The sequence below is a fragment of the Aulonocara stuartgranti genome (genome assembly GCF_965226115.1).
Source record: "Aulonocara stuartgranti genome assembly, chromosome: 6".
Classification (NCBI taxonomy): domain Eukaryota; kingdom Metazoa; phylum Chordata; class Actinopteri; order Cichliformes; family Cichlidae; genus Aulonocara; species Aulonocara stuartgranti.
This window is the reverse complement of record NC_138944.1, coordinates 17210147-17223565: the sequence shown is the minus strand read 5'-3', so window position 1 is coordinate 17223565 and position 13419 is coordinate 17210147. Positions and strand designations below refer to the sequence as shown.

At 44.9% G+C, this 13419-nt stretch overlaps 1 protein-coding gene across 10 annotated transcripts in view; it reads right to left on the bottom strand.

Moving 5' to 3' along the window:
• nfixa (nuclear factor I/Xa) overlaps positions 1 to 13419 on the bottom strand; it is a 107365-nt gene that overhangs the window by 3055 nt on the left and 90891 nt on the right. For 5 of the 10 annotated variants that reach the window (XM_082535087.1, XM_082535089.1, XM_082535091.1 and 2 more), the window contains 4 exons: positions 9958 to 10086; positions 6681 to 6850; positions 4299 to 4446; positions 2073 to 2161 (listed from right to left, as the gene is read on the bottom strand). In XM_082535087.1, coding sequence (XP_082391213.1) covers positions 2073 to 2161; positions 4299 to 4446; positions 6681 to 6850; positions 9958 to 10086 — 536 coding nt within the window. The remainder of the gene's footprint in view (positions 1 to 2072; positions 2162 to 4298; positions 4447 to 6680; positions 6851 to 9957; positions 10087 to 13419) is intronic. The other 5 variants (XM_082535094.1, XM_082535095.1, XM_082535093.1 and 2 more) reach the window with 4 other exon arrangements.

Here is a 13419-nt window from a genome sequence, read left to right as displayed (position 1 = left end):
CTGTAAAACTACGGAGGGCAGCTACTCTGGGGATCCAGTTTCTGAGTTTGATAAGACGGCAGAGCGAAGGCTTTGGCACAGACCGAGCTGTTCTGGCTGCCTCTGACATGCCTCGGCCCGGTGAGAGCAGAGACTCACGGCACCTTCGACAGCAAACTCTGTCCCCCCCACCCCACAAAAAAAAAATCAGAAAACCCAGAGAAAGTTTCAAAACCCTTAAACCTCCATCTATTCTCCACCACTCTACCTTACTTTGGTGTTTGAAGATAATTCCTCCTCCTGGCTCCAACTTCCTCTAACCCCCTTCTTTTTTCCCCTCTCTCACTTACTCTGGCTCTCTCAGTGCAATCCTTGGCAGTGGAAAGTGACCCCCCCACTCCCACCCTCACGCCCCCCCCTCTTCAAGTCCAAGTTCAACTGCCTATGACATCATGTCTCGTTGCTGCGGGCAACCAGACAGCCAGGACGTGACTGTGGAGTGCAGCGAGCTTCAACTAACCCCCTCTCTCTTTTTTCCCTCCCATTCTCTCAGTCCCTCTTACTTTTCCATGCTTGCCGCGCCCCCACCGCCCAACTCTCTCTTCCTCCTGCATAGCTAAGGTTTCACCACCAGAGAGCTCCTCAGACCAGCTTTTCTCTACTTATTGCTCTGACGGCAGTGGGAAGACACTCTCTCCTTCTGTCTTGGCTAGTTGGCTAGCAGGCACCAAGGCGGGCTGGCAGGACTATCGTCTGAACCTCGCCATATGCCAGAGAACAGCAGGATAGGCAGAGACCTCTGTTACTCACTCTGGCTGACACTGTTGCTGACCTACTAGGCTCAGTAACTGGGAGCATTTGCCCAGGTTCTCGCTGTGCTTGCTGTAAACCCGGCAGAAATGTTCAAAGTGGACATTTTTCAATAATGTTTGATAAGCAATTGCTGGAGATAATAAGCATTTTGAACAGATGTAAGCTGTTGTAAAAGCCCTGTTGTTTTTAGGAGGGAAAATGAGGGGCAAGAGATTTGGCACAGAGTTGAAGTGTATGTGCATATGCGCTAACACACATTTGGATGGTGTTTGAATCTCCCCTCGGTGCCAGAGCTACATCTGTAGGAGAGTGGTGCAGGTGGGGAGCTTGAAACTAGTAAAGGGAGCAGCAGGAGGAGCGAGAGGGAGAGAAAGAGAGAGAGGGTGGGCTGCTGATGCACAGGGGAGTGAAGGGGGGGGTTAAGCAGAGCTGTGCCGAGGAGGAATGCAGATTGTTTCCATGTGTGGGGAGGACAGGACAGCCGAGTTGGCTGCAGGCAGGTGCGGTTAGCCCCTAATGAGAAAAGTTGTGTTGGTGATGGAGTAGGCCCAAGACACTACAGCCCAGTGGCAGAGCACAGCCAAAGCTAAAAAACCACAATGTAGTGCACTACTGGCCTCACACGCTGCACTAATGCACACTGTGGGGCCTTGCAGAGATAAATCAACACTGCTGGAGCTGAAACTAACTGGCACTGCTTACAGTCACTGTGGGGAAGCTACTGTGGTATCAGCACTGTAAACCAATACTGAAACTAAAGGCCTTGATACATGGGCAACACTTTATTAAAATGTAGCTGAGCAAATGGGCAAACAGTTGATGGACAATATCTGTTAAACGTTGAAAGCTTATAAAACGTTTATAAACTAAGCTTGAATCCATGTCCGTGACAGCTGAACAACCCGATAAAAACGGTACGATACTCACGCTAAACTACTGACCCTGAGTAGAGACGGTGTGAGGAAAAAGGTATGATTGGCTTTCCGCAATACTTATATCATTTATGCTGCTGGGGTCGTGTGCTGAATAACTGATCGTAGCACGTTTTCGGTGCACAGCCATTGTCTGAGTATTGCCTCTGTATCACGGCCTTCACCCTGAATGTCATGCTTGTCCATTTAAACCATGGAAAGTTGTATGTGTGCACAGGACTGTGCAGCGTTAGGCTTGCAGCGGGTGGTGAGGGAAAAGGAAGAAAAAGACATAAAACAGAGGGGGAGGAGGAGGAGGGAGAGGTGGATATGTGGATGTTAATTAAATGAGGGAGGTTGGCGGGGTACCTGGGTCTGCTGGGGGATATTCAGAAAGTTGTCCCGTGTTCCGATGCCGACAAACCGGTTGGGAGCTGTGGAGCCTGGCGTGGAGTATGCTATAAACAGAGAGATACAAGTGTGTACATGCTTTTACACACACACATACACACTCAAATTTCTATATATTTAATCTACACTACTATAAACCTGCTTAGGCTCTTGCAGTATATCTGTCAAATAAACTGGTGGGAAAGGGTCAGGGATACTGATTCTGTATTAGTCACATGGGTGATTTGTTTATGCTGTGGACAGGTTCACTGTTATTCAACCTAACCATTTAATCTGTGGTTAAGAAGGGGGCATAATGTAATGATTAGTGCTAACATGGAGAAGCCTTCTGTTAGCCACAGACGCTCCTCAGCAGCCCCTGGCCTCAATAACAAGCCACAGTGATCACAGAGAACCACGAATGATTCACTGTAGACTTGATAAAAAGTTGGTCTATGGAGGAACTGTACTCATCATCACTGCTCCTTTTGCATTTAACAGGTTCACAGGAGCATCTTGCCTACACAGTGACACCACTAAAGAATGCCACAGGATCAAATTTAGGGCAGTTGTGCTCACTGGACTCCAACATGAAGGCTGAGTAAAATCTTTACTGTGCATGGCTTGAGTGAGTTGAGGGGATGGGAATGTGTAGGGGTGACAGCGACAGGGCTGGAAACTGATGCATGACTGAGGGTGAGAGTGTACCGTGTGTGTGTGTGTGTGTGTGTGTGTGTGTGCGTATGAGTTTCATGGCTGTAATTAAGATATCTTGAGAATTAAAGACAAAATTAGAGGGGAAAGAAAAAAATACACTGATAACAGTCACTGGGATGAGAAAAGAGACGGAAAGTACGATATTTATTTATATAGATTTTCATATAAATAAATAAGAGTGACATGTTAATCTGTGAGAGCTGGAAGGAGGGAGGGGAGAAAGACTTGATAGGACAGGAAGAGGAGAAAGAGTTCAAACAAAAAGAGGAGAAGGTGCCCCGTTGCTCCATCCAGTGCCCCCTCTTGGTGTGCCTCTCCCATGGCCCGACTCTCGTACTGCACCTGTCTGGGTGGAACCAACCAAAGCCTCACCACTCTCTGCCGACACTCCTTTCTCCCACTCCCCCGGTATAGCACTAATTAGATAAGTTTGATTAGATTTCATCATTCATGTTTAGAGAGATGGGTTGTTGTTCTTGTTATACTGTGATTTTCATGTTTTTTGTTGTTCTCAATTTTTAATTGTTGTGAGATTTGTGTGAAGGTGGCAAGGGGATTGGGTGGGTAAAGTGGGGCATGATGTTTTTTGGAGTCCACGCCAACTGCCCTAATTTTGTTCCCTTAAAAAGAAAAAAAGAAAGAAAGGAAAAAGAAACAAAGAAAGGAGGGTGTGATATCAAATAAAGTAGAAAGCAAAAAACGAAATGAGAGAAGGGGGTAGATTGTATTGCTGCTGTCACAGACAGACATGCAAAGTCTGCATTGATCAAAGGCTTGCAGCTACAGAGGCAACGTGCACAGGGCCCTGCTCTGCTCTGCTCTTCCAAACTACAAAACACATGAAAAAGAAGGGAGAGAAACTACACTGCCTCTTGTGGTGCTAGCAGGAAACCCAACACCAGAGAAAGAAAAATAGAGAAAAAAGACTTCAGGATAGGGAAAAGTAGGAGGTTAAGGTGGTTTGCAAAGACATGAAGAGAGAAAAGGAGACTGAATTTCAGAGGAAGACAGAGAAAGCAATACAAAGGAACCTGACAAGGGATCTCTGGTTTGGCAAAGGCGTGGCTTCTGCCTTCTCAAAATCAGTTCTTGCTGGTTCTGTACAGCAGAGTATATTGGCAGTCAAAAAGATGATAGGAGAAACAGGACTGAAGCTCTCGGGGCTGCTGAGTGTTTGAGTAGATTCCATCTTACTATGTGGAAACTATACCAGTAGCCATTGTAGGAGCCCCAAACCTGTGCATTTCCAGGAGTTAAACCAGAAGCTTACACTGCACATGAATACTGGGACTTCTATGATGGTTACGTCTTTTCTAGCCTAAAAAACTTCATCTGGTATTGGGATACATAAAATTTGCTGCCAGGTAGGGGCTAACAAACCTATGAGGGCCTAAAATTGGTTCGGACTGGTTTCTAAAAAAAGGCTGTGGGGAATATGGGGTATTAATAGTGGTCTGTGGGGAGGAGTGGGAGTGGGGAGTGACTTACACGGAGATGCGGGTGAGCTGAGTCCGCCGTCAGTCGGCGTGCTGATGGTTTTAGAGTCGGGCATGGGGAGGGGCACAGGGCGAGCCACCGGGGGTGGCGGGGGCAGCAGGAAGGAGCCCGGCATTTTGCTCTGGCCACCTCCATTAGGCTGCAGATGGACCATACAGACAGGGTGAGCAGGACACACCCCGAGAATATACAGTATATAGGAAGCCAGACACACACGTACAACACAAAGTCACACAGACAGAGCCCCATTTAAATACTGGAGACTCATATACAGACAAAACCATACAGAATCCAAACAGACAGACTAAAACACACCCATACTTGCACACAGGGTTGAGGGAGACTCACATAGCTTTAAGACAAAACAAAAAAATATTGCCGTCTGGTCAAAAGTAGTGAAAAAAATAAGATGTGGAAAAGTGATGAACATCGTCACACACAGGGGGAGAAGAAAAACTGAGTTTTCCATGAGGGACAGTGAGGGATTGTTAAGGGAAGTCGTTGCGGCGCAAGAAGGAGAAAATCAGCAATGTGTACAAGATGTCTTGGTGCTTGCGTGCCTGTCCATCATGTAGTGCAGATGCAATAAAAAAAGATGTTACTGTTTCTTTAGAGTGTGAAGTAACGTGAACAAAGGATAATAGGTCATGAAAAAGGGCTTGAGGAAGTTAATATAAAAAGCCAAGTTTGCAGTAGAGGTTTACAGTAGTACCTTATTTAATGTGTCAGAATAGTTCAGAAATACCTCTGAAAGACCAGCTGTATGCTCTGTTTTGCTGATTGTATCTGTAGCTTTCAGCACAGTGAGTATGGGATTGTTATTGGGGAGCTCATCTGGGTATCACCCTTTACTAAAGTTTCACCTAATTAGACCCACGGCACTTTAAAAAGGCTCAGCTGTGTCCCCAAAAATCCCCCCTTCAGCTTCTGCAATGAGTTTCTTCTCCATCTACAGCTGCACACTAGCTCCCACAGCTTGGTGTGTTTCAGTAATCATCTTTTAAATCCTTCTGCAGTGTGACTTTTTTTTTTTTAGCATTTTACTCTCATATACAAAAATGCTAAATAGATAACTACTTTTCAATTATCTATTATTATCTATTATATTATTATCTATTAACTATCTGCCACAACATTAAAACCACGGGCCTAGTACCGTCTACGTCCCACTCGTGCCAGCAAAATAGCAAATCCAGATCTAGACCTCAGAAACTGTTCTGTGTATTAAGGGAGCTGAAAGCTGTAAGTCCTGTAAGTTAAAAAGTGGAGCCTCCATGGATCAAACTAGTTTTTACATCCCACATAGACTGAATTGAGATCTGAGGAGTTTGGAGGTGAAGTCAGCACACTGAACTCTTTGTCATATTTGTCAAACCATTTCTGAACAATATTCATAGACGTCATCCACACGATCCAAGATGTCCCAGCAGACCGCCACACTGCCTCCACCAACTTGCCTTATTCCTGTCGTGCATTGTCAAGAGACTGACACACATCTGGCCACCTTCTTCCATGGTCTAGCTCTGAAGCTCACATATATCCCAACATTTATATACCAGGTCCATTGTAATCCAATAATAAATAATATTCAGTTCACCTTTCACCGGTTTACATATTGTGGCTCGTTGGTGTATATTACTCGGTCTCAACGGCACACATTATGCCAAGAAAATTATCGTGGCATACTGCGAAGGGGCATTTACCTCTAGAGAGAGTTTTGGAGAGTAAAGGAATGTCACAAAGGATGACAGTCAATAAATCACTACTGGAGCACAGATGTAGTCTTTAAATATCTACTTCTGGTTTCTTCCAAGGATACTCTCCAAACAAAATTAATCTTGATCTGTCTACAAATCTGGTCTCGCCAAAGCTTTCAGCCTTGCTTCTCTAAAGTAAACGTTTAACCCAGTGCATACCTACAATATGGCCGGCCACGCTACAAAGGCTTCTGTTCCTGACAGACCCCTCCCCATCTGAACATTTCAGACGGGCATAATCTTCCAATTCTGGGAGAAGGCATGGCATTATATTATATTGAGCCTGTGATGAAAATGTGCTCTGGCGTCTTCCCCCATAATTTCCTCCAGCTGAGTTTTTTCTGATTAAGCACATCTGGCCCCCTCCTCCTGTTGATTTGCCCTGCGACCATCCCTGGTGGAGCCGTTTCACTTCATAAAGATTGTTCTGTATGCAGGTTTTGGCTTACTGCACCTTCTGTGTATTTACTTGTTTGCACTACATCCTCTTCAGTAACTTCCATTAATAAATACACCAGTTTTAATAATATTTCATAGTAGTTTGTTTTCCAAACTAATGTAGCACACCATCCTTCAGGCACTGCTCCTCCTTTTGCAGGATCCATAGAAAACTTACCTGTGCGCTGGGCTGGCCTGTGCCGTCGGTGCAGACAAACTGCACAAACTCCTTAAGCGGGTCCTGGTGGTGATGGTAGCGTATGGTGGGGTGGGTGAAGTACGGGCTGGACTGCTGGATGATAGAGGAGGAAGGGAAGTGCAGGGCTGAGGCTGAGGCACGGGGACTCCCTGAGAAGAAAAGTAGATAGGAGAGAGGAAAGGAAAGGGGAGGAGGAAGAGAAACATAAAAAGAAGAGAGACCGAAAGTGGAAAACAAATGCAGTGAGCTTAAGGTCATTCTGTTGTATTTCTACACAAATACAGCACACTATGATAGAGAGTACATGAACATGCACACCTACGACACCTATGCTAACATGAACATGCATATATTTTAACTAAGCGCTAAGACAGCTGGCATCAATGTCCAAGTTGTCATTTAGGCCCCATTATTGTCCTAACGCAGAAAATAGCTGTGACACTCTTGTGGTTGACTGACTGAAGCTGTTTCTGCTTACAAATGACTGGCATTATCCCTGGCTATTGAGCAACATCTGGTCCCATTCATTTTATAAATCAGCCCACTAGATTTCTCTGTACCTCTGGTAAGCCTGGCATCACAACACATGCACACACACAGTTTCACAGCCACATAAACGCTAGTGTGTTACAGTATTTTCTGCCTTCTGCTCCCTCTTCATTTCTCTCTCTCACCCACACACACACACACACACACACACACACACACTGCTCGGGTATGACAGAGTCACACTCACACACGGACACACACACTGGGTTTTTCCACTTTTGTTTTATTGCTTGTCAGTGATGTGTAATCAATCAGCAGCGTATCCTTGCTGTGCGGTTCTGCCCAGTAGTTTGAAGCTTGAGAGAGAATCTCCCCTCTGCTCCCAACCGACCACAAAACACCTCCCAGAGACATTAGTCAGCCAGCCAGCCAACCACACACACACACATTCACAATCTAGGCTCCACTGTCTGTCCTGTCTGCTGTGATTCTATGGCTTTGGCAATTTGGCACACCAAACTAAAGAGGCAAGCTGCTAGGTGAGGGGAGTCTGGCGTACAAGCATCTGTGATTATGTCTGTCACCTACTATCTCTTGTGGATACTGTACTCACAAAGTGAAGTTCAAAGTTTCCATGTTTGGTGAAACTGATGTTCAAGCCTTTTTGTGTCAGCACCGTGCCTGTGGGTTCTCTTTTGTGTGTGTGTGTTTCCATGTCAGTATGTGTAGTTTTGTAGTGTATGCATATGAATGGGTTGCCGTGTCTGGCGCAGCTTGCGTGTGTCTTTTTACATACAGTATATTGTTGTGTGTCTGTGTGTAATCGCTGCCACAATGGCCGACACTCCAGACTAATATAATCAGGCAACAGTTAATCTGGCAGCTCTCCATGTGAGTCTGGAGCCAAAAACAGGACGTAAACCATCTCGCTCGTACCCCTGAGCAGCCACACTCGCTAGACCTATACACCAAGAGTTAACAGCTTCAACCCATCCAAGGCAAACCATGGTTGATAACTGCTTTCCCCCCCATTCCTTTCTAGCCCCATCTCTCTTTTCATCCCCCTCTCCTTCCCTCCCTCCCGACATCCTCCAGTCTCTTTATAGAACCAAGGCCTCCGAGGGACATTCCATTTGGATGGCAGCCATTTTAGCACAGAGAGTCCTCCACAAGAGTGTAAATGTACACACACGCGCTTGTGTGCATCAGTGTGTACGTGCACAAACGCACCACGACACAATCTCTCTACGCCGCCTCATTACAGCCTCTCTATTACATGAAAACCTTTCGCCAACTGTCTAACACACAAACACACACAGACATACATACACGCAGTTTGGAGAGTGCATGAAGTTAGTTGAGAAACAAAGAAAGCTGAGCTAGTCCCTGACACCTCGTGCGCAAAACAGGAGGAAATTTTAGAAATCAATTCAAAATTCAATCTGGTGTTTTGGATTCTTTAGATGCTATGAGACTGCTCTGAGCAGATAAACAACTTGGCTTAATGCTGCCAGATCCAGTCAGGACTATATTATCTAAATATACTTTGGGGAGCTCCGCAAGTAAAATTCAATACGTTTCAACATGGAGGGCAATGAGTCCAAATGACCTTTACATGGCAGGTCTGGTTTGGCAGCGGACCAATCCATCCCTTTGAGAGACAAATGGAATGAGAGGGAGCGACAGGGAGAGGAGGACATATTTATTCTTTTGAAAAGTGAGACCAGTCTGCGGGGACTTGTTGGCAAACTTGAGATCCTGGAGACTTCGGGAATTCTCTGACTCGAGATGAACAAACCATGTCGGTTACCCTATAGGACTGAAAAGCTCTTACGAGGACAACTTCCCCTTAGCGCCTTTATTAAAACAAGACCTTGGAAACACTGGAGGTTACTTTGAGAATTTTACCCGCTACACTGTACACCTGTGCAACTACATGGGTTCAAACACTTTATCAGTTCCCTTGCTGGCTTCTAAGTTGTTATGAATCTCTTTAATCTGCATTTGCGCCTGAGAACTAACAAACATATCTTTTAAAGAACAAAAATACAACCTCAGTGTAAGTCTAAATGTAAAAAGAAGGAAAACCAAACAAAGAAGCACTGGCTGGCTCTAATGTGCACTATAGCAAAGGCAGCGTCACTACAGATACTGGTTCTTTGCTGTCTTTGGCTTTTTTAATAAATTCAAAAATATATATTTTCACTTTCACTTGATTGATTGCTCCATATGGTGGTAAGTTTACATATCCAGTCAAGGTCATTATTTCAGAGTGAACAGCTTTGTCAGTTTAAATGCAAGGCTTCTACAATCGTTACGACAAAATGCATGAAGCAGTAAGATGAGAGGCAAATCAGTCACAAATGCATGGATGCAGCACTGGTACCATGCGATGGTAATATTATAAACACAGGCACAAAGATGGTGGTAAAAATGGATGGATGGAGAGAGGCTGAAAGAGAGAGAGAGGAATTTATGCCAAGCCGTGATGATAGCAGTAACACTGAACAGGTGAAACTCTGCAGGAATATTGCTTCTCAGCAGTTGCAACTGTAAGACTGGAAAGTTTTGTTTGCTTTCTCAGCAAGTACGTTTTGGATTTTTATTTTCAGGCACATGATAGCTGAATTTATTTTGTCTCCGGACGAGTTTGGGGGGAGTAAATACTGCAATCTAGGATTTGACACTCCCTTTCCTTCTCTCTCTTTTTCAGATTTAAAGGGGGAGGGGAAAGGTTGAGTTGTTGGGGTCATGGCAGGGCTCTCACCTGGTCTCACTCCTGCCAGCACAGGCAGCGGGTGGTGTGTGAACGCCATGCGGGGAGACCTCGTCTGGGAAGTCAGGGCGTTGAAATCAAACTTCCCCGGCTTCTTAAGTGAACCAGGCGAGGACAGTCCTGGCGAAAAAAAATGGGATCAACAAAAAAAAAAAAAAAAAAAAAAGTGGGGGTAAGAGGGAGGAAAAGAGAGAGGTTGTTTTAATCAACAAAATGTTGCTTATTTGACTGGCTACACTAAAAAAAAAATCAGTTTGATTCCTATTGAAGGGGACTTGAACAGTGACGACTTTCTTATTAGATTGTTAAATTTTCTCATTGGTTGATGGCAGTGTATTGTCGTCCCCCTGTCCTTTCTGGCTGTAGGCCATTGACTCGCTTGAATGAGTCTGTCAGAGGACTGCAACCACAAAACATAAAGATACTCAAAAGACCAGAAGATTTTTCCCTTTTTTTCCTAATCCTATTCTGTAATTATTAATTCAGAGACACACTTCAGGATTCCCAACTACCAGCTTTGGCCTGAGTAATATTTCATAACCTAAGTGCGTGTCTTCAAAGGAAAAAGGGAGAAAAATACCTAAACCCAAACTGAATCTGGGCTTTTTGTTTTAGTGCCAAAAAACATCTGTAGCTATAATAATCTCTTCTGTGCCAATGTATGTTTTTCTGTCTCATCTCTTTCTGTTTCTCTCTCTCTTTCAGGTGCCAACTGTAGCGTTTTTGTGTACGAGCACGGCCACCATACAGCCAGAGTCAGCTAGCTGTGGTCTGGCTTCAGCAAAGCTCACAGGCTGGCTGCACGAGAAGACAGCTTCATTCAGAAATAGCACACACTGTACAGTATGGACACGGCAGCTGCTGAGTGCGAAAGACAAGCAGACGGACAGAGAGGGGAGACAGAGGGAGAGGAGAGGGAGAACGAGAGAGGCGAGAAGAACGTGGGAGACATGAAAATATGTGAGGGAGCAAGGGAGCAAGAGAGCAAAGCGGAACCTGTGAAAAATGCAGAAGCGTCTTTTTCTTTATTGCATTGCTCTGACAACACGTATGAAATTGGAATGTCATAAGATGTTTAGTATGGTTATTATCTCTCGCGAGCACACACTCACACCCGTCTCAACACACTTGAAAGGCCGCCTTATTTAACTGCTGAAACAATAGACTAATTTCTTCTTCTCTAAGTTTTCTTCTAATCTTCCTAACAAGTGAGTGGTGCGACACTGTTCTCTTTTTAAACTTTTTTAGACTGTTGTTTTGTAGTCTATTTCTGTGGCCCCTCCGCATCAAACAAGGCATTAAATATGATTCCTCCTCAGTTCTCCAGCTGGAGACGTGTGAAAGTCTATGGGAGTGTGGGGGCGTGCAAAACCTTCCCTCCCTGTGTGAAAGAGTTAAGTCTCAAGCAGGTGGGAGTGAATATGTGTGAACCATTTATGTCTTTAGCAGACATATAACCCCCCACCCAAATGTAGCGGGAGTCTGGGGGCGTATTGTACTGTCAGACAGATTCCAAGCATGAAAACAACCCCGATCCCACTTCTGACACCAGCAGTTAGCAGTGATTGCTATGACACTGTCACACTGGTGGGAGAAAGGTGGAAATAAGAGCAGACTGCTGAGACTGAAAGACAGAAAGGCACCGGAGGGGAAAGCTAGGAAAAGCTGAGATTTAGAGGAAAGTGTAAAAACCAGAACCATGTGGATTATACAATTATATTTTCAGAGAAGCAATCTTGTAGGTTTTCATTTAAGAAGTAAAAAAATGAATCCAAATTATAGAAATGAAAGCCAGGATCCACAGAGAGGATCAGATGAAGACTGACATCTGTATATATAGGAAGTTATAGCAGTGTCGTAAACAGCAAGGGACTGGAAAGACAATATTTTATTACTTCAGAGGCTATGCAATGGTCTGATCTGGCACGTGTGCATGTGTGCGTGTGTGTGTGTGTGTGTGTGTGTGCCACAACTGCACTGTTTCCTCTTCTGGCAAGCCTTAGTATTTCACTGGCAACCAATCAAGCGTTCCCATGATGACCCTTCTGTCTCTTTGCACTAACAGGCCTGCCACCAGATGCGCCTCTGAAGAACACACAGACGCAAACACACACATATTCATGCACTCACACACAGTTGGAAAAGACAGGAGATAGTGATTTAAAGAAGTAAAGGAAAGTTGGGGAATTCTCCTCTCTCCAGTGATTTAAGACGCATATGTCCAAAACCTAAGTTCAGCCGTATCCCTCCAAGGGCTTGTAACACTTAACTCAAAGAACCAAGCAAAGCTCCCACCACCACAAGTCTCTGGTGTCTTAGGAAAAATTTGCGATCATTTGGAACTAATATGAAATCGTGGTTGTTTCGATCGCTTCCACTAACCTCCCCCAACCCTCTATGCCCCTGTGGAGCAGATGTCTCCAGCATCCTCATGGATCCCAAGGCTACACATACATTGAAACACCATCTGGGACCAAGCTTCAGCTGTGCAAGTGTGTGTGCGTGCGCATGTGTGTCTAACTGATATCTGTATGTAGCTGTGTTTGTGTGATCTATTTGAATCTGTCTTCATACATCTCTGGGTGCCTTTGATTGTGTGGGCTCTGTTGGTTATAGTGGAAGTCAAGAAGAGTAAATGGTGCTATGGACAGGCTGCGAGGTGCACCTGTGGGGTTCCTTTGTTTGTTTGTGTGTGTGTGTGTGTGTGTGTGTGTGTGTGTGTGTGTGTGTGTGCCTGCTTGTTTGCATTCCCCCACCTGAACAGGAAATCCCAATGGCAGGTGGAATATTTTATTAAATAGACACAGACTACCAAATATCACACATTCTCCCCTTCGTGCTTCTTGTGCTAGCCACGATTTAAAATGATTACCAAATCCACAACAAAAAAGCCCGTCAATTACAAAAGCTTTTGGCTTTTCAATTTTTCGCCTGGATTTTGTAAATTAATTGGGGAAACGGTCCAGATTTGCATGCAACTCTACACACTTATTTGCCAAACTCATTAGAAAGTGTACACGGCTGTTTGCTGCACTGGATAGTAAGGGTGTCGCTATACACACACACACACATAGACACACAGAGGAAGTGAGAGCAAGTGAGAGAGGAAAAAGCTGGGAGGTAAGGCTCTGGTGCGCTAAGGCGTGCAGGAACCTCTGCTGTGGCTCTGATGAGCAGCCTCTTAATTACATTTACAGCTAAGTAGAGCAGGAGCAGGAGAGCAGACGCTGAGGCTCGAGTGAGAGTAGTCTGGGGCAAAACCTAACCAAGGCTCTTGGCTTCTCTAGTTCACACCGTGATAACCCCTGTCTCTCATTAGCTCTCACCATTTGAGTACCAAAGTCATCTTCTCTCCTCTCTTCTGTTTTGCACCACCCACTTTTCCTTTTACACTTGCCTAATTTCTGGTTCTCTTGCCGCCTTTTCTCCTCTGACATGTTTTCCCTCCCCAGG